Here is a 24,866-nt window from a genome sequence, read left to right as displayed (position 1 = left end):
CTGCTCCAGACCGCTTAGGACCTCAGACTGGGGCGAAGGTTTACCTTCCAACAGGACAACGACCCTAAGCACATAGCCAAGACAACGCAGCTTCGGGACAAGTCTCTGAATGTCCTTGAGTGGCCCAGCCAGAGCCCGGACTTGAACCCGATGTAACATCTTTGGAGAGACCTGAAAAAAGCTGTGCAGCGACACTCTCCATCCAACCTGACAGATCTTGAGAGGATCTGCAGAGAAGAATGGGAGAAACTCCCTAAATACAGGTGTGCCAAGCTTGTAGCGTCATACCCAAGAAGACTCGAGGGAGGTTGCTTCAACAAAGTACTGTGTAAATGGTCTGAATACTTATGTAAATGTGATAATTACATTTTTATTAGCAAACATTTCTAAAATGCTGTTTTTGCTTTGCAATTACGGGTTATTGTGTGTAGATTGATGAGAGGAAAACCATGTGAATCCATTTTAAAATAAGACTGTAACGTAACAAAATGTGGGAAAAGTAAAGGGGTCTGAATACATTCTGAATGCACTGTATATGCCTACTATACAGTATTCACTATGTGGGGCCCATGCCGGAATTGAACCCACTACTTTGGTTGTTGCTATAGCTAGCTCCATGCTCCAGTCAACTGAGCCTTTAACATTCTATTCTGTAAGTTGTAAAACACTGTCGGGAAGATGTTAAGAGTACAGACCCCAAACTGTCCTATTTAAAGGTACATCCACACACAGTTTTTGGGAGCAGAATGGTTTGTACTGTGCATATACTGTAGATTGTACTGAACATTTGAGGCCTATTTCAGGGGCTATGTAAGAAGCTGTCACCCTTGTGTTAGCTATACTCTCTCCTGTGGTGCAGTGTGAGCACTGTTGTATGTCCCTGAACCTGTCTGTGTCCAAGGCAAGCCAGGCATCCTCCTCAAGGCCATACTTTGGCACTATCTCAAGCAGTTTGTGGAATTATTGTATATTACTGTGGGTTTGTCCCACGGCCACACACACACACAGAGACACACACGCACACAGACACACACGCACATTGGCGACAGTGCTAGTCTGTTTGGAGTGTGTTTAAGTGCCCTCTCTGCCTCCTGCATGTATCTCCTGCCCACTGTATTCTAATTCCCCAATCCTCTTTGTGAAAGCGACGTCTGCCACTGACAGAAAACAGGGTTAAGCTGTACGCAGAGAGAGATTCATAGAGCAGCACTCGACTGGACAAAAACTCACTGAGTATCCCATTCTGCTTCTCCTCTATCCCTGCAGGCATTCTCTTTCTTTCTTTCTATCCACCTCTCCCTCCCTCTATTAGTCTGGGCCCTTTCTCTCTGCCATCTCACTCCTCCCATTCCCACCACAATCTCCCTTCAGGTCAGTGAGTATTAGTTCTCTCACAGGGGCAAGGGGAACGTTGGGACGGCGACGACTCCACGACGACAAGCCTCTCCGGCATCATTTCCACGACAACGCCATCTCGGCAGGAGCATTACCACGGTGACACCCTCTGCTGACACGCCTAGCGGACACTGTGGGTTGGTTAGCAGGTGCACCCTGCGCATAGACGGGGGAGGGAGGGACATAACTATCTTACTTCTGTCTCTCTCTCTCTCTCTCATATCTCTCTGAGTATTTTTGTATCTGACCTGGGATTCGACAACAAAGTTGACGGTAAAGACAACACTGGAGCTATGAGACCAAGATAAGAATGTGTTGAACCAGAGAACGTGTTGTGTCTCTCACAAGTAGCTCTGTTTTTCAAACTCAGGTCCTCAGCTCCTTTGACTCGTCTGGTTGGTTGGCTGAGATCGTTCTAATTCTTTCTGTTCTGTGGGAATTGTTTTGCGCTGGTAGGCCGGTTCAGGGACCCCTAGTCCCTACGTGACTTGAGTCCACTTGAGGGACGTCACCGACAGAAGGGTCAGAGGGCGACGGTGAGGTCACCGACCAGAGTGAGAGACTGGAGCAAGAGAGCTTGGCAATTGGACCCAACATGGAAGGGTACGGCTACGAACACTTTGGGGTGGATGGAGAGCGGGACAGCCACCAGATGGACTACCGGAGGATCGTAGGGGACACAGAGCTACCCCGGCCCAGCTCCAACCCCTCACAACAAAACGCGGAGCACCTCTTCCCCCTCAGCCCCCATGGGCATGGGCATGGGCACGGGCACGGGCACGAGACGGCCGCACAGCGATACAGCGCCACCCGCATCCAGGCTGGCTTTGGCCCCGAGAGGTGAGTCGGGCAAAGCAAGATTATGGTTAAAGCTGTACTAGAGTATTACTTAGTGAAATAAACTGCCATCCATTTGAAAATAACAACATATTAGTGAAGGGCCAGGCAAAGAAGATTTTTAGATACTTGCTGAAATGTAGAATAGTTTACTTGTGTAGCAACTCTGGAGCTGACTCATGTTGAAATCCAACCTGAGTTGGAGTTGACCACAGGGGGTTGGTGGCACCTAATTGGGGAGGACGGGCTCATGGTATTGGCTTGAGCCAATGGTATCAAATATATCAAACACGTGGTTTTAATGTGTTTAATGCCATTCCATTTACTCCCTTCCAGCCATTATTATGAGCTGTCCTGCCCTCAGCACCCTCCTGTGAGTTGCACCCCATTTTGCCCTCAGAACAGCCTCAATTCGTTGGGGCATGGACAAGGTGTCAAAAGCGTTCCAAAGGGACGCTGGCCCATGTTGACTCCAATGCTTCCCACAGTCAAGTTGGTTGGATGTCCTTTGTGTGGTGGACCATTCTTGATACACACGGGAAAATGTTGAGCATGAAAAACCCAGCAGCGGTGCACTTCTTGAGACACTCAAACCGGTGGCCTCGCACCTACCAGCATACCCTGTTCAAAGGTACTTAAATATTTAGTCTTGCCCATTCACCCTCTGAATGGCACACAAACACAATCAATGTCTCAATGCTTAGAAATCCTTCTTTAACCTGTCTCTTCCCCTTCATCTACACTGATTGAAGTGGATTTAACAGGTGACATCAATAAGGGATCATAGCTTTAACCTGGATTCACCTGGTCAGTCTATGTCATGGAGAGAGCAGGTGTTTCTAATTTGTTGTACACTCAGTGTATATTTGACTAGTGAGCATTCAAGCTGTAGCATTAGTTCCTCCCACTTCTTCTGACTACTTTTCATTACTCTGCTTTCACCATGGTTACAATATGTAAATACAGCCCATTGAGTAGTATCAGTTTACATAGCCCTGTGTTTAGCCTGGCTTGCAAATAACCTTGAAGTTAAATCTCCTTGTTAGCCCGTAATGAAGCTCTAGGACGCCTGTGTCTTATGTGGTTTATGGCGAGTCATTCTGAGGGCGGCCCCTAAACACATTGAAAACCTATGATTCAGTGGCGTACTCTGATACCAAAACAACAGAATCTGCCTCAAGGCTATTTTTGGAGTGGCAGGTCCCCCTTATGCCTTGCAGCTTGGGCAGCAGGTGGAGAGCTTAATGGGATCAGATTTGAATCAATGCTTGAAATAGCCACTGGGTGTGCATAGAGGAATCTCTGACCCATATTGTGGGTGACCCACATTTAAAGCAATGAACTCACGCACAGACACAGTACCCGCCAGATCACCTTGGTACTTGTCAAGGCTGGGAAGGCCCTCTGTGCTTTGCTTAGTACTGGAGGAGGGGCTCCTGGTATAGTGCCACACAGGGAGTAGGCCAAGGGACAATATACATCCCCATGATAAATGTACTTGGGGCGAATTATGTTTTAATGCAGGGTGGATCACTAGTCACCATTACAAATGCATTTGGTTTTATTTGCTCTGAATATCTGTGTGTTGGTTGAGTGAACACAGCTACAGCAGTCCCACTCCATTTCATCCACAGGATCAAGAGTGCATGGGTTAGAATTCCCCACTCTCCAGGAAACGACGGTGAGAAGGAAGAACAACATTTGAATTTATTGCGACATTGCTTGCGTGATGGTAGGTTGCAATTGTCTGTCAGTGACTACCGTCAGCCACTGATGGTATTGACAGCAGTGAGCTGGCCGTCCTCCTTTTACAAAAGTGTGTGCTTGTGAGGGAGGTCTACTTCATCTGTCTGTGTATGTCTGTGTATGTGTGTGTGTGTGCTCCTCTTCCCAACCCTGAGCCATCACAGACATGGGAGAGTGTGGAACTGTTCGGTACGCAATGCTTGTGGATTCACAGGTCAACATACAGCACAATAGGCCAAGCCTAAATAATTCAGTCTGATTCTCCCAAATCCATCAGCTTGAATGCCAATGGTCTATTGGCTTTTGTGCTTTTATCATCTGAATGGTCTCGACAGATGATAAAGGAGGGGGCCATTCTCTCTTTCTGTTTTAAACAGTCTGTCCTGTATTTGAAAGTGAAAGTCATACGCCATGATATATAAGATAAGAAGGAGAAAATGAGGGTAAATTCCGTCAATGTCCTCATCGACTGTAAATGTGTAAAATGTGATCTAGGCTATTTAAGGAGGTATGTAGCCTGGCTGGCTCTACTGGTCAGTTGAGATCAATCTAGACTAGAAAATGCCACTGTCATCCGTATAATTGGTTACTAGTAACTGGTTGCATGTGACTTGTAAATCTGACAGTGGTGCTGTTCAGTTAATACCCCCAAACGTTGCACCTCACTGAACCATCTGAGAATAGTTGATTTGTGGGTTTTGTCAAAATACAAAAGTCACTTTAGATTGATAAGTAGATAAGCAGTATAAAAGTTGATTTCTACACATTTGAATGATTTAAGATTCTTGATTGATCCTGATAATAGAAGCCCAAGGCCTAATATTCCAAAAACGGATGGTAGGAGGGCCTGCTGTTTATGTGGTTATATGTGGGTTATACAATGATAATATATGGACATTGGCACTGCCAGACTACAGTGCCAATTTCCCTGTAGCCTAAATGCATGATTTTCTCCTCCAAAATATGTATGGTCTGCACTCTGCAGTGCAGATATTAGGTATATTACATAAATTACAAGGACATAATCTCACTAACCTGCAAAGTCTGTGATTGAGTTGAGATTTTTACCCTCGTGTTTTCGAATTCAATGAGCGCCCCACGTGGGAGGAGAGGGGATGTGACGCATCCATTTTCGACGCTTCTGCGAAAATATTATTCTTCATAACGCCGATACACTGTAGCAGCGACAGGCAATCAAATTTGGACCAGCCTCCCATCATCACTTGAGTTTGTAGTAGGGGAATTAATTGTGGGTTGGTTCCCTCCATAGTAGAGAAAGCACACTTTGCTTCCGCTCATTTTGGACTTGCTAGCTAGCTACAGCTGGAAAGTTCGCATTTCCTTACACCTTCAACGTGGTCTGCTTCAAGAGGTAGAAAACGGGCTGGAATTTATTTTTTGTTTCACATTTTCTTAACGTAACTAACATTAGGTAACTGTAAGTAAGACTAAGAACGTGGTGAGGTGGCTAATTGCATAGAATACAGATCATCTTCAGTAATGAGTTGAAACATGTTAGCTAGCTTGCTAGCCGGCTACCGCTAGCTGACACATGCTCCTGCTGAATAACGCACGCACTCTGATCATTTTGACTTGCGTGGCAATAAATTAGATGGCTAATTTATAGTGCAGCTTTGGTGATAAAATATATTGCAAACGATATGTTAAAGACATGATGGCTGAAAATCTATAAATACTTAGGCTGCGGACAGTTGGCTAGATTCGTCATTAATCGTTAATATAGACATGTTTTATTCTCCCCGCATGTATTTTGTGCTCAAGGCATTGTAACCATTGTTAGGTACTCAGCTGTACAGTAGCCAGTTAACGTTAGTAAGTGCTAGCGAACTACTGTAGCTAGGCATTGCTCACGGTTCCCTTTCAGCAGCTATCCAGAACACTGTGTAGGTAGTGTGAATAAATATGTGCTTGAAGGAAACGTTTTTGCTGGACAGATCATTGTTTAACATGACTTATTAGGTCATAGTGTCGCTTGATGGCTGTTTTGTTTGCATGGACAGCCACCACAAGCAATACAGATAACATTAGTGTGCTCTATTTTCCTGGTGTTTATCCAGTAAATTGTAAAAAAAAAAAAAAAAATGTTTATCAAACATGAAAAAATGTAAAGCAACGTGTTTTATTTAAACATGTAGCTAACATTAGTGCTGCTGCTATTTTTGCCATGGATATTTACACAACAGTGCATGAAAGGGTTAATTTCGTGAGGCTATATTTTGCCAGCATGCCCCCTCTAATAGAAAGGTTTCTTATAGATGTTAGTGGGTCATCCACATTTTGAAAACGCATAGTCGTTAGTGCGCAGCGATCTGTGCTTGTGAGGTCGGTTAGGTTTCAGTTTAACTATTTAAAAAAGTCATGATTTCGGGTTCGATAATAACAACACATAATGAAACGGTGAATAAAATGTCCGTGATGGTAGTGACTGTCATTACTGCTTATCAATTAACAATTTATTCACATTATTTTACTTCAATATAATATTTCAGTTTGGTATATTACGTTTGTTTTATTTGATGACTATTTCATGTCAAGTCATCTCACCTCTATAGAGCTGCTGTCTGACAAAATCACAATTTCAGTATTTCTTCAATGTAAACAGGGCATACTTTTTTGACTGCTGAATACCAACTATCAATTTCAGGTAGAGATACTTTTGTGTATGTGGACACACCTTCAAATGAGTGGATTCGGCTATTTTAGCCACACCCGTTGTTGAGAGGTGTATAAAATCGAGCACACAGCCATGCAATCTCAATAGACAAACATTGGCAGTAGAATGGCCTTACTGAAGATCTCGGTGACTTTCAACGTTTCACCTTCATAGGATGCCACCTTTCCAATAAGGTAGTTAAATTTCTGCCTTGCTAGAGCTGCCCTGGTCAACTGTAAGTGCTGTTATTGTGAAGTGGAAACGTCTGGGGGCAAAAACGGATCAGCCACGAAGTGGTAGACCATACAAGAACACAAAGCAGGAGTGCTGAAGCGCATAGTGTGTAAAAATTCTGTCCTCGGTTGCAACACTCACTACCAACTTCCAAACTGCCTCTGGAAGCAACGTCAGCACAAGAACGGTTCGTCGGGAGCTTCATGAAATGGGTTTCCATGGCCGAGTAGCCACACACAAGCCTACAATCACCATGCACAATGCCAAGCGTTGGCAGGAGTGATGTTAAACTCGCTGCCATTGGACTCTGGAATGATGAATCATGCTTCACCATCTGGCAGTCCGATGGACGAATCTGGGTTTGGCGGATGCCAGTAGAACGCTACCTGTCTGAATGTATAGTGCCAACTGTTAAGTTTGGTGGAGGATGAATAATTGTCTGGGGCTGTTTTTCATGAGTGGAGGCTGTTGTAGCAGCAATATGGCCATTTATACGGACACAATTTTGGAATGAGATGTTCGACGAGCAGGTGTCCACATACTTTTGGTTGTGTAGTGTACCTCGTGAAGCAACTGCTCTCCTTTCAAACGAGCATTCTTGTCTCTTTAATGTAGCAAGCTAAAAGAAACACAGATGGACAAGTAGGCATGCAATGGATTATGGTCATTATAGGTAAATACCACGTTTTCCATGCGAAACTATGTAGAATATTGGCCTTTTGGAAACTACAACTCCCTACTACATCGAACAGTTTGGGCTTGATATCATTTGTCTCTAGAGAAACTGCGTTTTGGGTTAATCACTCAGCACTAATAGTCATTCACAGACGCAAAGCGTCGTCACCTTTTAACCCTTCATCTATTGATGGCTAATTATATTTGAAAATGCATTGAATGTTACACTTGAAACGATGGCTACAATCTAATGCCTGCTTGTCATCCTTTTCATTTGACAGCATGGCTGATTTCCTGATCAGTGGTGGTACGGGCTATGTCCCAGAAGATGGACTCTCCGCACAACAGCTTTTCTCCGTTGGAGACGGCCTCACCTACAAGTAAGTTCAGTTCAACCACAATACAAATGCCAAATAGAACCGTATTGTGCAAGTACGCTCTCGAACTGTCCAAACCTAAGCGCAGGCGATGATGGACGAGATGCGGGCGGCGCTTTGTAATGATGGCCAACACGTTTTGAATCGCAGATCTGCTCAACAACAGTCTGTTGTCGCTGATGGTCAAACGGCAGAAGAGCTATGCTCTAAAGGCGACGGGTTGACTTACAAGTGAGTAAAACGGTTGACTTTTCAACCATTTTGACACTATATACACTATACTGTAAAAACCTCTTGTCAACAAACGATGAGTTCATATAGGGGAAGCAAATGATTGTCCCATTAAAAATAGATTTGAATCAATAAGGTACCTTGTTGATGAATTTGGCAAAAGTAAAAACCACATTCGCCACCAATTGTATTATTGTAATTTTTAGCTGGCTGAGAAAAACACTGATCTATACGGATGAATGAGTAGGGCAGGGTGGTGGGGGTTGATTGCTTAGCCTGATCTGCACCATAGGATGATATTTGCTTCCGGTAATGATATGGCTGCATCTTTAACTGCTCTGAAGAATCATAGTGCATGAACTGCTATTTGATTCTTTGAGACATTCAATCACTATCTAATCTATCTAATAATGAAATCTGACTGCACTCATATCCTAAGGCCCTTTCTTTATCTGCTCATTTCATATTCACTTTTTTTTACTGTCACTGAATAACCCTCAATTCACTTTCACTCTGTTTAAAACTAACTTGATTTCAACAAGCGAAGCATTGGGATGCCCCAATATGGCAGACGGTCATTGCATTGGTATGTTGCCACAGCAAGCTACTTCACTAATTTCACCCCTTTGCCCAAGACTGTTGCCCAAAACTCTGTGCATCGTTTTGCTTCTTGAACATACCTCTGGCTAGAGGACTTGGCAAAAATGACTAACTGCTATAAAATGCTTCCAACACCTACTTAAAATAGAGTAACATTCACATCCTTGTGTTGATGTTGTAGCCTATGTCTTCTGACTATATGTGGCTCTGTCCCAAATGGTACCCTGTCCCCTACATAGTGCATTACTGGAATAGGGTGCCATTCAGAACGCAACCTATGTTACAGATTAAATGGATACCCTAGGGCCTCCCAAGTGGTGCAGCAGGGCTCTGGCGAGCCGGGCGCCTGCAAGCTGACACGGTCGCCAGTTGTACGGTGTTTCCTCTGACTCATTGGTGCGGCTGGCTTCCGGGTTAAGCGAGCAGTGTGTCAAGAAGCAGTGCGGCTTGGCAGGGTCGTGTTTCGGAGGACGCATGGCTCTTGACCTTCACCTAAACAGAGCCCGTAGGGGAGTTGCAGCAATCGTACAAGACTGTAACTACCAATGGAATATCATGAAATTGGGGAGAAAAAAGGGGGTAAAAGTATTAAAAAAAAATTAAAAAAATCAATATATTAAATGGATAGCCTGTTCATTCTAAACCGATTATGTGGCGTTTGTGAGACAAACAATATTTAGACAACAAGCAGGTACTACTCAACCATTTTGTTTCTTACAGTTTAACCCTAATTGCTCCTGTAAGTTGCGCTGGATAAGAGCATCTGCTAAATTACTAAATGTTATGGTTCAGACTTAACAACATCCACACAATAAGGGTATTCACTATTTACATTTGAATGGAGAGTTAGTCCCAGTTCACAGGGGTTAATTGATTAGGCAATGTATGTGTGTGTGATACCGGCGCGTCCCTCCACTCCTTAATGAAGCACGTCCTGCTTAAAGGCAAGGCAGAGCGCATGACTAGCCCGAGGTACTGTCATGTGAGCGTCTCGGGGCACGGCATCAGAGGAAGTGAGGATGCCCTCCTTTGCACCACATCTGGGCCCATATTACCTGTATCATACAGCTGTGTCTCCACCATGGCAACCACAGACAACTGCCTCACAAACATGGCAACCCAGGGCGGTAGCGACAGTGGCTCAATCTCAATTCGTCTTTCCCTATCTCCTCGGCTCCTTTTTAACCGTATTAAAGGAGAAGGTTTAAAGTCACTCCCCTCTGACTTTCTTCTCCAATGTATTTTGAGAGGGAGTCGGGGAGAGAGGATGCAAGGAATCGAAGGCAAGATAAATTGAGAAAGCCAGATGTATTCTCACTGGCTCGAAGGCCTACTGGCTTTGAGGTGTTTGCTTACCTGTTGCTGCTGTAATCTGGCAGGCTTACTGTCCACACCAAAACACGCTGGAGCTGAATACACGCTCCCTTATGAAAGTGTTCGCCAGGGTGAGCTGAGATGTTCTGTCGGGGTCTCAAGGCCATTTCACCAAGCTGGATCAATATTCTTTCAGCAACTCAACATTTTCTAGTACAGCAGACGACTCTGCTGCATGTTATTATCATATATTACCCCTGTCATAAAGAATTAATCAATGCAGTCATTTTTTGTCAATGGCTTCATGGGATGATTCCATGATGATGTCTTATGATCACAGCCACCTAATCATCCTCGGCTTCTAATTAGCCCCATTCAACCCCCTCATCTCTCCAACGCAATTCTCCCCCAGGACATTGGTGTAGAAGACAATGTATTCTCAATCCACTTACGTGGCAAAGGGACGAGAAATGAAAAGATTACAATCGTGACATAATTCTACATGTGTAGTGCACTGCCTTTGCAGAAGTGTAGCGTAGAACAAGGTTATGAAGTAGTGCTATCCAGGCTTGTGTCAAAAATGTCTTGCATGAAATGAAGATGAATCAAGTTGCACCCAGCATTACTAGGGCCTGAAACTGTTTTCAGAACAGATGTCATGCAATAGATATTTATACATTAATAGTATGCAAGACTAGACAGGTAAGTGCACTCTAAATCAGATCTACCCACTTTCTCTACTTAGTGGTTGAAGGGTCATAATAATGTCTAACTCGGGCAGTTTGTGGTTGTCTACACCACTGGTGTGGCCGAAATGGCATCATGCATTTGTCCACATTCAACATTCGAATGCAAACCATATTGAAAGGTAGCCAGTGTTGTCTTTGGTATTTAAAACCCTAATGTGTCACGTGTGCCAAGTCACACTCTAGTTAGTTCTTCTCGAATGCCGTATATAATTATTTACTCCTGTGGACAAAACATACATTTGAACCTGGACAAAAAAACTATTTCATTGCGTTTAGGTGGAGTGCCATCTCCACAAGGGAAGTCCGGATCTAGGTCTTACTCATCAAGATCCCATTTTCCACATTTTCTGTTGCATTCTGGGTCAACCTGGCCGCTTAAGTATAGGTTACAGGTTAAACCCAAGTGACAACTGTAACTCGCATTCTGTAATGGAAATTGGTGGCAAAACTCCTCAAAATAAATAAAATGGCTGCTTATCAACTGATCCAGTGACACTTTTTACCATTTGGCTCATGCTGGTTAGGGGTTGGTCTGGCTAGTGAGAGCTGATCCAGAATCAGCGGAGGTTTGTGGTTTCCTTAAATGCTGGCAGATGTTTTCCCCTCTGCCTCCCTGTCCCAGACTGTGTTTATGTTTGTGAGGTGTCTGGCGGTTGCAGGAGGACCCCTCCCTGTCCCGTTTGGTAGACATATTTTAGGCCCCATCTTTTCACCCACACAGGCGGAGGAGAGAGGGGAATGGTCTGACGCATGATAAAGGACAGGGGGCCATTTTCTCTTTCAGTTTTTGTTTCTCTCGCTCGCTCCTCCCGTTCTGATTTAGAGCCATTCTCTCCTGCTCTCCTCCATCTTATTCTGGTTTTCACTTTAACCCCCATCTCTCTCTCAGACAAAGACTCACTTATTCGTCTCTCTCTGTCCAGTCTGTTTTCACACCCATCTGCCAAACCACCAGATCCACCCATCTCCAGATCCACCCAAAAACACACATCATCCTTCTTTCTCCCTGTCTCATTTGCTCTCTACCGCTCTCTCTCTGCCTGCCATTGTGTTCATACAGTCTAAGAAATTAAGTTGAACCCCAGATGCTTTTGCTAAGCACTGTACTAACAGGGTGAGACAGTGTTTCTCTTTAGACTAGAGTACAAGGCAAAGGGAAGGGGCAGCTTAATCAGCGATAACTAGAGGGCGAACTTATGAGCGTACAATTTTTGGGATCAAGACATTTTCTATTAGTTCTTAACACAAACTCACGTTTAGTTTATTCAAATTTATATCACAGGCAACTTTCGGGTCAGACTCCTCAACCATTGCGAGAACTAGTTTTCCCTATATCGTTACCAGGCTCGGTCAAAGTGGCAGTTCTAGGGGCTAATTTGCACATATTCCCCTTTTGGCTTTCAACACTTCCTGCTTTGGACCCAACTCCAACATGGTGGAGGTACTTGTTAACTTTGAAATTGGGTGGGGAAAATGGTGAGGGGTTTTTATAGGCCACTTCTGACCCACTCACCAGTTGGCTGGCAGTTGCATTGCACTGCACTATGAATCTTGTAGTCCTCTTGTCTTAAGCCATCTTTCTTTAGCCATGACAACCTGTGAACCTTGACCCCTGACCTCTTGCTCTGTCTGTCTTTCAGCGACTTCCTGATTCTGCCGGGCTTCATTGATTTTACCTCAGACGATGTGGTGAGTAGTCCTCTCTTCTCTGACTGTCAAGACCTTCCAGAAAGCTAAGACAATTCAATATGGGTTTTGAGCTACAGACTACCCTTCGACCTACCTTCAGCCTACTGTTCTGTTCATGGGCTCAATTCCACTGTTCCGAGACCCTCTTCCCTAGCCCAGTCCTCTTAAGTGTTCACCGATAGAGTCATGGGTAGGTAGGTGCAAGCCATACGATGAAGGCTGCTCTTAGCCTGTTGAACTGGTTAGTGTTCTCCAGTTTTTTACAGTTTTTTTCATATAACCTTTATATAACTAGGCAAGTCAGTTAAGAACAAATTCTTATTTACAATGATGGCCTACCTGGGAACAGTGGGTTAACTCCCTTGTTCGGGGGCAAAACTACTAAATAAAAAAACTACACTTTTTTACCTTGTCAGCTCAGGGATTCGATCCAGCAACCTTTCGGTTACTGGCCCAACGCTCTAACCACTAGGCTACCTGCCGCCCCAGACTGGTTCTTCCAGATCTCTGAAAACTACAGGGATAATGACTATGGGTGCACCAAGTGGGAGCAGTATTGCTTCCTACACATTCCTTATTATTTCAGCAGACACTCCTTGCCAGAGCCACGTCTGAAACCAAAGCCTTTTTACAGTATGCTGTGTCCACACAGATGCACAAACCACCCTCTGCATTCAAAGCCAAAACCTCATTCTGTAATTGCAGCTTTTCCAAAAAGACATTTTGCTCTCAGCTTCCTTCGTCATCCCTAACCTCCTAGCCACTCTATTTTTACCAAGATGGCCTCCCACGCCTGATCTCTCTCCCTCTCTCTCTCTCTCGCTCTCTCTACACGGTTGTGCCTGGTTGGTTGCTCACTCTTCTCTCAGGGGATGATGTGAGCGTTAATCTCAGGCTTTATGTGAAATCCCCCTGCCCTTCTCTCTCGTCCATCAGGAGTTTTTAATCTAATTTCCATCTCTAATCTCCTTTTTTGTCCAGACTAGAACACAGCCTGTCTGCGTTGTTGCCGTGGCGTTGTGGGTAGTCTCCGTAGGGTTGTAACCTGGCCTATTTTCTTGACTGTGGAGTCAGTCTCTGATAACTGGGACGAGGCTGTGTCTGTCTCTCAACTGTGAATACAGTCAAAGTTCATGCAATAATATTTGTTTAGACTGTATTCTAAAATAGACCCCCCACCCTCTTCCACACAGGGGTGTTTTATAAGTGTGAGGTGGGCCTCTGTCTGGTGTTTCAATGTGCAGAGGTGGTCTCTCAATTTTAAAGGTTAGTAGAAGTTGGCAGGGTAGTGCAGTTGCGCTAACAAAATGGCTGCCAGTGTCCAGTCTTTTTCTTCACCCTCCCATTTCAGAAACACAATAGTTGGTATGGTAGTTTACATTTGCCAAAGATAAGGGAGGAAAGCTCTTGATGTCATAAAATGCACGCTCTGGTTTTCTCATGGGTGAGGAATGCCATGTTTTCCCTCCCAGCTGAGAAGACCGTGGAAGTGATTTTTATTTATTTTAGAAAAGGGAACTTTCCCAGTGTGTTGGCAGATAGTTTCTAACAAGGTCACGGCCTGATTGTGCAAAAGCATCTGTCACATGCATCAGTTTAGTCAAAGCAACATCGGTCTTGTCTCTCTGACAGATTTTAAAATATATTTTTTATTTTATTTAACTAGGCAGTTAAGAACAAATTCTTATTTACAATGACGGCCTAGCCCGGATGATGCTGGGCCAATTGTGCGCCACCCTATGGGACTCCCAATCACGGCCGGATGTGATGCAGCCTGGATTCGAACCAGGGACGGAGATACAGTGCCTTACACTGCTGCGCCACTCGGGAGCCCAGATAAAATGCACCTGATAATTTACGTCTAGGCCAGATGGCGATGTCTGCTTTCCAGTTGCATGTTCTTTACTTGCTGTTGCCACTCTCGTCTGAGACTTTAAAACTCATCGTCCAGTCAGCCATTGAAAGCATGCTTGAGAGCCGTGGTCACTGTCATTTTCCTTAGGCCAATCCACAAAGGACAAACTTGCTTGTTGGAGCATGTATGCCCCCTAGTGGACAACTGAGAAAGCAACCTTTACCGTTACAAGCAATGATGGTCAAGGTTCTCTTTTCTTCATGAAGTAAATGACTTACACTCTACTCTGTATTAGAAATGAATAATATTGAGTATATTTCCTCAGTGTGGACATTTACACTCACTGCAACAGATTGTAATACCTCAATTGAGCCGACCAACCAGTGCTCCCGCACAGTGGCTAACCGGGCTATCTGCATTGTGTCCCACCCGCCAACCCCTCTTTTACGCTACTGCTACTCTCTGTTCATCATATATGCATTTTCACGTTAACCATATCTACATGTACATACTACCTCAATCAGCCTGACTAACCGGTGTCTGTATGTAGCCTCGCTACTTTTATAGCCTCGCTACTGTATATAGCCTGTCTTTTTACTGTTGTTTTATGTCTTTACTTACCTATTGTTCACCTAATACCTTTTTTGCACTATTGTTTAGAGCCTGTAAGTAAGCATTTCACTGTAAGGTCGACACCTGTTCTATTCAGCGCACGTGACAAATAAACTTTGATTTGATTTAATATTATCTAGTGTGCTGAGTGACTGATTTCCTGAACATGTTGTGGGTTATTGAGCCAAGATGTCCTCCTTACTTTCTCCACCAGGACCTGACCTCTGCCCTGACCAGGAAGATCACCCTGAAGACGCCTCTCATCTCCTCCCCCATGGACACAGTCACAGAGTCATCGATGGCCATCGCCATGGCGGTAAGACCTTGCCGCCTGACATGCGAGCCAGTAAAACATATATATGTGTGTTTTCTATGCTAGAAATTACTGTGCGCTTTCCACGTCAGTCACATTGGAAGTGTTTTGTGTTGCTGGGGGGGGAAACATACCATAAACAGTATTGCGGCTCCCAAAAGTGATTTTTATTTGTCGGGTGTTTTTGAATGTCTTCAGCTCATGGGAGGCATCGGCCTCATCCATCACAACTGCACCCCTGAATTCCAAGCCAACGAGGTCCGCAAGGTTAAGGTAAGACCCCATAAATGCCTATGAAAACATTTACCCTTTGTAGTTAATGACTTTTATCATTTTATGTTGATTGGTATTAAATGGGTTGCAGTGCATCTATACACATGATGGTTTATTAACAGATATCTGTTGTTTGTCCAGAGGTTTGAGCAGGGCTTCATCACAGACCCTCTTGTAATGAGCCCGCGTCACACGGTGGGGGACGTGTTCGAGGCCAAGACTCGCCACGGCTTCTCCGGCATCCCCGTCACCGAGACCGGCAAGATGGGCAGCAAGCTGGTGGGCATCATCACCTCCAGAGACATCGACTTCCTCTCCGAGAAGGACCACAGCCGACCACTGGAGGAGGCCATGACTAAGAGGGAGGAGCTAGTGGTGGCCCCAGCCGGTGTCACGCTGAAAGAGGCTAACGACATTCTACAGCGGAGCAAAAAAGGTGAGCCAGTCGGTACAGTCCTTCTAGGAGTCTATTGTCGCCTGTTTTCTGGTACGTTGTTCTATTGTATAATCCTCAACTTATTATTGATGATGTTTTCTTTGGTTTGCTGTACAAGGTCGTTTATGAACTGTTTGAGGTTAGATGGCAGAATTACTTGGTCACCTTTAACAAAGTCTCTTCGCTCTCCCCCCCACCAGGCAAGCTGCCCATCGTGAACGACAGTGACGAGCTGGTGGCCATCATCGCCAGGACAGACTTGAAGAAGAACAGGGACTACCCCCTGGCCTCTAAAGACTCTCGCAAACAGCTGCTGTGCGGAGCCGCCATCGGCACCAGGGACGACGACAAGTACAGACTGGACCTACTGATGCAGGCTGGGGTCGACGTGGTCGTACTGGTGGGTTTGAGGTTGGGGTTATGGTTATGGTTAGGGTCCAGATGGGGTTTAGGTTGGGATCCGGTTGCGGTAGGTGGGAGGGTTGGGTTAGGGGTTGACCTGTTCATGCAGTTTAGGTGGACATGGTGGTTAGGGGTTGACCTGTTCATGTAGTTTAGGTGGACATGGTGGTTAGGGGTTGACCTGTTCATGTAGTTTAGGTGGACATGGTGGTTAGGGGTTGACCTGTTCATGTAGTTTAGGTGGACATGGTGGTTAGGGGTTGACCTGCATGCAGTTTAGGTGGACATGGTGGTTAGGGGTTGACCTGTTCATGCAGTTTAGGTGGACATGGTGGTTAGGGGTTGACCTGTTCATGTAGTTTAGGTGGACATGGTGGTTAGGGGTTGACCTGCATGCAGTTTAGGTGGACATGGTGGTTAGGGGTTGACCTGTTCATGTAGTTTAGGTGGACATGGTGGTTAGGGGTTGACCTGTTCATGTAGTTTAGGTGGACATGGTGGTTAGGGGTTGACCTGTTCATGCAGTTTAGGTGGACATGGTGGTTAGGGGTTGACCTGTTCATGTAGTTTAGGTGGACATGGTGGTTAGGGGTTGACCTGTTCATGTAGTTTAGGTGGACATGGTGGTTAGGGGTTGACCTGTTCATGCAGTTTAGGTGGACGTGGTGGTTAGGGGTTGACCTGTTCATGCAGTTTAGGTGGACATGGTGGTTAGGGGTTGACCTGTTCATGCAGTTTAGGTGGACGTGGTGGTTAGGGGTTGACCTGTTCATGCAGTTTAGGTGGACATGGTGGTTAGGGGTTGACCTGTTCATGCAGTTTAGGTGGACATGGTGGTTCGGGGTTGCGGTCGGGTTACGGCTGGGTTTCAGTTCTAATTGGCAGTAGACCGTGGCACTGCAGTGCAGACATGACTTGTTTTCTCTGTTTCTGCAGGATTCCTCACAAGGCAACTCTGTGTATCAGGTCAACATGATCAACTACATCAAACAGAAGTACAGCGAGCTGCAGGTGGTGGGTGGGAACGGTGAGAGAGGAGCGCTGGGACAGGATTTCTCACTATATGGCAGTTTTAGATCTTTGAGGGGCTCTCAATTCCAGTCTTGGGGGGAAAATACGTTAGACACTTACACTCTAAACATTTTTCCTGCCGTCTGATGATGTTGTGTTCTGTCTCTTGTAGTGGTGACGGCAGCCCAGGCCAAGAACCTGATTGATGCAGGAGTGGACGCTCTGAGAGTGGGCATGGGCTGTGGCTCCATCTGTATCACCCAGGAAGGTAGCGACCCCCTGATACTATCAACGTTACAGGATCAATTCACATCTGAATGCAGGAGAGGATTGTTGCTGGTTTTAAATTTCAACCCACTTGCGGAATTGACTGAGTTGAAATGGAATTGACCCAACCCAGAATGCTACACCTTGAGTGCAGTGTGCGATTTGGAATAGTAGTATTACGACTAAATGTTATGATATATGAGTGTAGTGATATTAAGTAGAAATGTGATAGTACGTGTAGGATTCTCTACCCATAGCAGCTGGCTTTGGATCAGTTCTAATGTAAGGTCAACCGCTGAAGCTACACAGCAAAACTGGAGAAGGATCAGAGCAGCGAGTAACCAACTAAGATGCTACGCTGGTTGCTAGTCTCTGTCGTCATGGTGATTTATGAAGGCTCTGTTCTCGGTTACCATGGCGACGACTTTCTCCACAGCATTACTACGTTCAGCAAATGATGGCAAACGTTTTTCAAGCGCAAAACAAACATCCTTATTGGAAGAACTTAGACATATTCAATCATATTTTTTTTTTACTGAAAACTTCGATTCTGATAATATTACTTCCGTAAAAAAATCCATCCATCGGGCCCAACCGAACATCGCCTGACTACACCGGTCATAGGATATGTTACCATGGTAAGGTGACGCATTTCCTGTCTCCGTCTCCCGTAGTGATGGCGTGCGGGCGGCCTCAGGGCACCTCGGTGTATAAGGTGGCAGAGTATGCTAGACGTTTCGGTGTGCCAGTCATCGCAGACGGCGGCATTCAGACCGTGGGCCACGTGGTCAAGGCTCTCTCACTTGGGGCATCCACAGGTACCTTTCATTCACTTATTAATGAATGTGTTCACTCTTTCATAGTCATGCATTCATTACCATTCACTCTTCTGTTGTCACTTATTCACCCATTCATTCATTCGCTTAATCCTTCATTAACCCCTTTTATAGCATGCAGTAGGTCAATGTGGTTAATTTCATAGGCTAGAATAGGTGTATAGCAGGGCTGTCCAATGTCGGTCCTGGAGGGCCCAAACACTTCTGGTTTTCATCCTCTCTTTCTAATCAGGGACCCATTCAGACCTGGGAAACCAGGTGAACCAGGTGAGTGCAATTAACTACCAGGTAGAACCAGAAACCAGAAGTTTTTCAGCCCTTCAGGAACAGAATTGAACAGCCCAGGTCTATAGTCTTACAGTATCTTGATGTCTTTGCGCTAGTTTTCTGTTTACCACTGTTGATCTCATGTCTATTCCTCTAATCCACTGTTGATCTCATGTCTATTCCTCTAATCCACTGTTGATCTCATGTCTATTCCTCTAATCCACTGTTGATCTCATGTCTATTCCTCTAATCCACTGTTGATCTCATGTCTATTCCTCTAATTCATTCAAAGCTGATTTAAAGCTAATGTGAAGCTAATCGATGTAACAAAACACTAGCTGTACTGACAGTTAGTTGGAGAAATGCTTACCAACCAATGACCTTGAGTTATGACCTCTTCCGCCCCTCCCCAGTGATGATGGGCTCGTTGCTAGCGGCGACCACGGAGGCTCCGGGGGAGTACTTCTTCTCGGACGGCGTGCGGCTGAAGAAGTACCGCGGCATGGGCTCTCTGGACGCCATGGAGAAGAGCACCAGCAGCCAGAAACGCTACTTCAGGTAGGGAGGACATCACACACTAGAGCTGCAGCCCAAATCACACCCTATTCCCTGGCCTGTATAGTGCACTACTTCTGACCTGGGGCCATAGGGAATAGGGTGCCATTTGGGACGTAGACTAACTCTTGATCAGACACTAGAACTCATAGGAGGGTTGGAATGAAGACCAGGTAAACCAAGTTGTTGCACATCAACTGTTGCTGACCTGTTACTGCTAGACGTTCCGCTAACGGAACCCCTCGACAACATCTGGTGAAATGGCAGAGCGCCAAATTCAAATTAAATTACTATAAATATTAAACTTTCATGAAATCACACATGCAGCACACCAAATTAAAGCTACACTTGTTGTTAATCCAGCCAACGTGTCAGATTTCAAAAAGGCTTTTACGGCGAAAGCAAACCATGCTATTATCTGAGAATAGCACCCCATCAAACAAACACAGACAATCATATTTCAACCCGCCAGGCGTGACACGAAACTCAGAAATATAGATATAATTCATGCCTTACCTTTGACAAGCTTATTCTGTTGGCACTCCAATATGTCCCATAAACATCACAAATGGTCCTTTTGTTCGATTACTTCCGTCGTTATATATCCAAAATGTCCATTTATTTGGCGCGTTTGATCCAGAAAAACACCAATTCCAACTCGCGCAACATGACTATAAAATATCTCATAAGTTACCTGTAATCTTTGTCCAAACATTTCAAACAACTTTCCTAATACAACTAGGTATTTTTTAATGTAAATAATCGATAAAATTTAAGACGGGATAAACTGTGTTCAATACCGGAGGAAAACAAAGTGGAGCGTGCTTTCAGGTCACGCGCCTCTAACAAACAGTACACTTCACTCGACCCTCATTCTGAACAGGGCTACTCCTTCATTACACAAAGGAAAAACATCAACCAATTTCTAAAGACTGACATCTAGTGGAAGGGATAGGAACTGCCTTAGAATTCTAGATTCCCATAAAAAACCCATTGAAAAAGAGAATGACCTCAAAAAAAAAATCCTGGATGGTTTGTCCTCGGGGTTTCGCCTGCCAAATAAGTTCTGTTATATTCACAGACATCATTCAAACAGTTTTAGAAACTTCTGTGTTTTCTATCCAAATCTACTAATAATATGCATATCCTAGCTTCTGGGCCTGAGTAGCAGGCAGTTGACTTTGGGCACGCTTTTAATCTGGACGTGAAAATACTGCCCCCTAGCCCGAAGAAGTTTTAATCGCTGATGAATGAAATTTAATATTTTATGTCTGATTATATACATGTATTTATTGGTTTGTCCTTAATTCAGACGGTTCACATTGTGATACAATATATGACAAATGTAAGTCATTTTCTCAAAACAAATGATGCCAACTTTCCTGGGTTTAAGCTGCTCTCTGTGCTCTCATTTGAGAATGTTGCTGTCCATCAGCAGTGTCTAAACCGTCTCTGTATTCTGACTGGCTGATTCCACAGCAGTGTCTAAACCGTCTCTGTATTCTGACTGGCTGATTCCACAGCAGTGTCTAAACCGTCTCTGTATTCTGACTGGCTGATTCCACAGCAGTATCTAACCCGTCTCTGTGTTCCGACTGGCTGATTCCACAGTGAAGGGGACAAGGTGAAGGTGGCTCAGGGTGTGTCCGGCTCTGTCCAGGACAAGGGCTCCATCCACAAGTTTATCCCCTACCTGATCGCTGGCATCCAACACGGCTGTCAGGACATCGGCGCCAAGAGTCTCTCTGTTCTACGGTGAGTTGTGAGTGAGGGAGAGGGGACCAGTGTGTGATCTCTGATAGTAGTGTGTGTGTGTGTGACTGAGTGATCTCTGATATTGTGTTTTTCCACAGCTCCATGATGTACTCTGGAGAGCTGAAGTTTGAGAAGAGGACCACGTCCGCTCAGGTGGAAGGAGGAGTCCATGGGCTTCACTCGTACGTTGGACTCTGTCTCCCACACACACACACACACACACACACACACACACAAACACACACACACACACAGTGGAATTTAAATGTGTGTAGCAGTAGATAGCCATGACTTTACTACGACAGATAGTGTTGACTCATTCTCAGACATCAGTCCTCTTCCTCTCTCTGTCTTTCACCATAGATGTTCTGTTGTTCCATGTAAGTACATAGACCTGTGAAGTGAAGGGTGTGGCCTAGTAGAGGGCCCCACATAGCCATTTGCATGTAGAACAACTCTCCCCTTGTTTCTAAATTGAATGGCTAAGTTTGCTTCTTGATTAAATGATCCAGGTGGGAAATGTAAATCTTACCTTTAGAGAAGTGCTTCCCATCTTGATGTTTGAATCTGGCAGCTAGCCTATAATGACGGCTAATATGGCGATGTGACGTTCCCCTTCAGATTATTATCTTGTTAGTGGGAGGAGGGGTGCTCGCCATTACGTATTTCATCTTTGAATGGGGATGAATTATGGGAAGCTTTGTTAGTCTCCTCTCTCTGTCCACTAGCCTCCTTCCCTCCTCTCCTTCCCCAGTTATCCATAGGCCGATACCCCTGTAATAAATATACTGGCAAGATGATGGGGGATTGAATGGGATTTGTCAACCTTTGTTTTATAGTTGAATCAGTATGATATTGCTTAGACAGATTGATAGCTGATGTAGTAGGAAAGGGTAATTGATAAGTTCTATCCAGTTGTTTTAGGGCAGGTAATAGGAATTGTTCTGTGTGTTTTAGAGCAGGTAATAGGAATTGTTCTGTGTGTTTTAGAGCAGGTAATAGGAATTGTTCTGTGTGTTTTAGAGCAGGTAATAGGAATTGTTCTGTGTGTTTTAGAGCAGGTAATAGGAATTGTTCTGTGTGTTTTAGGGCAGGTAATAGGAATTGTTCTGTGTGTTTTAGGGCAGGTAATAGGAATTGTTCTGTGTGTTTTAGGGCAGGTAATAGGAATTGTTCTGTGTGTTTTAGGGCAGGTAATAGGAATTGTTCTGTGTGTTTTAGGGCAGGTAATAGGAATTGTTTTGTGTGTTTTAGGGCAGGTAATAGGAATTGTTCTGTGTGTTTTAGAGCAGGTAATAGGAATTGTTCTGTGTGTTTTAGAGCAGGTAATAGGAATTGTTCTGTGTGTTTTAGAGCAGGTAATAGGAATTGTTCTGTGTGTTTTAGGGCAGGTAATAGGAATTGTTCTGTGTGTTTTAGAGCAGGTGATATGAATTGTTTTGTGTGGTTGTTATATTGTTGATTATCATTGATCACTGATTGATGGTATCATTATTGTGTTTTCACGATGCCCTCTCTCTCTGCAGTTACGAGAAACGACTTTACTGATGGAGGGGCCAGAAAGAAGCGGACTAGGGCCGCCCCCGACGTCCCCACCCCTGTTGTGACCAAACGTAACCGCCACATCTGACACCCACCTCATCACTCTCCCTGCCGACACCCCACACACCCCACGGGAGAGGTCTGGGGGGAACACCTGCAAAACAAACACCATCACCTGGGAAACATGGGATTTTGTACTTACGAAGCGGAACATCAGGGTTTTCACCATAACCCCCTCCCAGAATACCGGTCCCCTTGGTGTGTGTGGGAGTTTGTTGAAGGAAGTATTTGATTGTGTGTGTGTGTGTGAGAGAGAGAGAGAGAGAGAGTGTGTGTGAGGACAAACTCAGTGAAGAAGGTGCTGTTGTGCCAACTTCCTCTTCCTGGTGAAACTGAGAGAGCCATGCTGTCACCCCTCTGTATTCTTTGGGATCTGCTCGTACCGGCACCTCCACATCAGAAGCCACAAACATCCCAATCAAACTACATATGTGGAAAAACACTTGTCTTGCTACTCTGTGTGCAAGTGTATTGTGGCAATCCTCCTTTATCTATGTAGTTAACATCTTTCTGCATAAACAGAGCTAACTGCTCTGAGAAAAGTATATTGTTCTGTTAAACTTTTGACTGTGATTCAACCGACAGACTCATTGGCTGGGACTATAGACTAGGTGACGTTCCCTCGCCGTAGTGGCCATGTCAAACCCCCCTTAGTCGACGTGAACCAATAAACTAGTGGCCTATCACAATGCTTCTAGTGTGTTGAGAGCACGGTCGGGGCCAAAAGATAGACATCGGCCATAGATCAAGGAACGTGTTTAAAACCACAGTGTCGGTCAACGATGGGTAATACGATCATCTTTTAGAATGGAATGAAACGAGTTTAGAGAGAATTGTTTGATTTAAAAGCTGTAAAGCAGGGTTCCCCAACTGGCAGCCCACGTGGTTTCATTTGGCCCAGTGAATAAATAAATAAATAAATAATTATTATGCTTGGAACAAAAGAGTGTAAAAACACCAGTTAATCAGAACCAAGTGATTTTATTTTTGGAAACCTGTTCCCAAGTATTCCTACAGATAATACAGAGATGTGATCGTATACAAAATGTAAGCAAGGTTTGCAATGATTGTTTAAGTCATATTATATCTGTTTGGGCCTCCTGCGGTCAATTTGCAGTCTACAAATGATTTGTAATTATGTTCCGGCCCATCCACCCAGGAAATGGTCCCGCGGCTGAATGTAGATGCCGATCTCTGCTGAAGAACGTCCCAGTGGCTCTAAGGAGCATGAAGGCTTTTCATATGCATGCTTTTTAGTTTTTTAAAGCCTCAACACGGCTCTATTTATATTCCGCTTTTTTCTAATTCCATACATACTGCCAAATGTATCAACATGCTCTCTGTGACACTTTGGTGTTATTCATACTTAAAGCCCAAATTAAAGCTATGAATCGCCAGCAGTGTAGTCCCTCGCTCCACCCCTGTCCCAGATTGTGGCACCGATTGCTAGCAGCTTTGACCTGTTCTGATTACCAGAGATATGCCTTGAAATGGGGGTAGATGATGACCACACACGACGGAAAGTCTTAAATTCCCGTAAGAACTGTGTTGTATGTGCATGGCGCTATACGTCCTCCTCACCCCCTATCTCACTGTTTTGAGATACTGTATATCATTCAGCTTATGTAGGAATAGATTTTTCTAAAGTTTTTCGTAAACAGATGTCCTTTTTGCCAGATGTTTTTTTTAGGATGTCTAAGCTGTAGGAGTGACTTTCTTTCCGTTTTGTGCTAATGTACTTTGCCCTACCGGGACCTCACTTGACTAACAGTACTCTTACAGCTGACATGAATATTAAGTAAATATGTACATGAAGATGTATGGAGAGTTATATACCTGTATCCTGTTTGAAATGGTTGTTTGCCGTCTCCCACCTTTTTAGTTATGAAAATCCCCACTGACTATGAAACAGGCCTTGTTTACAATGGGATTACAACAGAAACCAGTTGCTAATGCTGTAAAAAAAATAAAAGTCAAAATATGTTGATTTGTGGGTTGTTATTAAGGCTGGGAATTGCCAGGGACCTCAGGATGCAATATATTATCACGATACTTGTGTGCTGATACGATATGTATTACGATTCTAACGATACTGTATGTATTGCGATTCAATGTTCCAAACATATTTCTCACCATATGTCTGCTGCAGAGGGACAAGAGT

General features: G+C 44.5%; 1 protein-coding gene across 2 annotated transcripts; it reads left to right on the top strand.

Annotated features, from left to right (window-relative positions):
* Positions 1-5,110: 5,110 nt before the first annotated feature.
* LOC120032042 (inosine-5'-monophosphate dehydrogenase 1b) lies at positions 5,111-24,692 on the top strand. 2 transcript variants are annotated; one of them, XM_038977967.1, is made up of 15 exons: positions 5,111-5,350; positions 7,843-7,941; positions 8,089-8,169; positions 12,473-12,521; positions 15,203-15,304; positions 15,500-15,574; positions 15,716-16,010; positions 16,211-16,410; positions 17,349-17,439; positions 17,596-17,691; positions 18,365-18,508; positions 19,207-19,351; positions 20,960-21,103; positions 21,202-21,285; positions 22,630-24,692. In XM_038977967.1, the coding sequence occupies exons 2-15, from the start codon at positions 7,844-7,846 to the stop codon at positions 22,649-22,651; spliced, it is 1,626 nt and encodes a 541-aa protein (XP_038833895.1). In that variant the 5' UTR covers positions 5,111-5,350; position 7,843; the 3' UTR covers positions 22,652-24,692. The 2 variants fall into 2 exon arrangements, with proteins under 2 accessions (XP_038833895.1, XP_038833896.1); XM_038977968.1 differs by lacking the exon at positions 8,089-8,169.
* The last annotated feature ends 174 nt before the right edge of the window (positions 24,693-24,866 follow it).

The sequence above is a fragment of the Salvelinus namaycush genome, chromosome 38, assembly GCF_016432855.1.
Source record: "Salvelinus namaycush isolate Seneca chromosome 38, SaNama_1.0, whole genome shotgun sequence".
Taxonomy (NCBI): domain Eukaryota; kingdom Metazoa; phylum Chordata; class Actinopteri; order Salmoniformes; family Salmonidae; genus Salvelinus; species Salvelinus namaycush.
The sequence above is the reverse complement of the archived record's forward strand: the minus strand, read 5'-3'. Positions and strand labels throughout refer to the sequence as shown.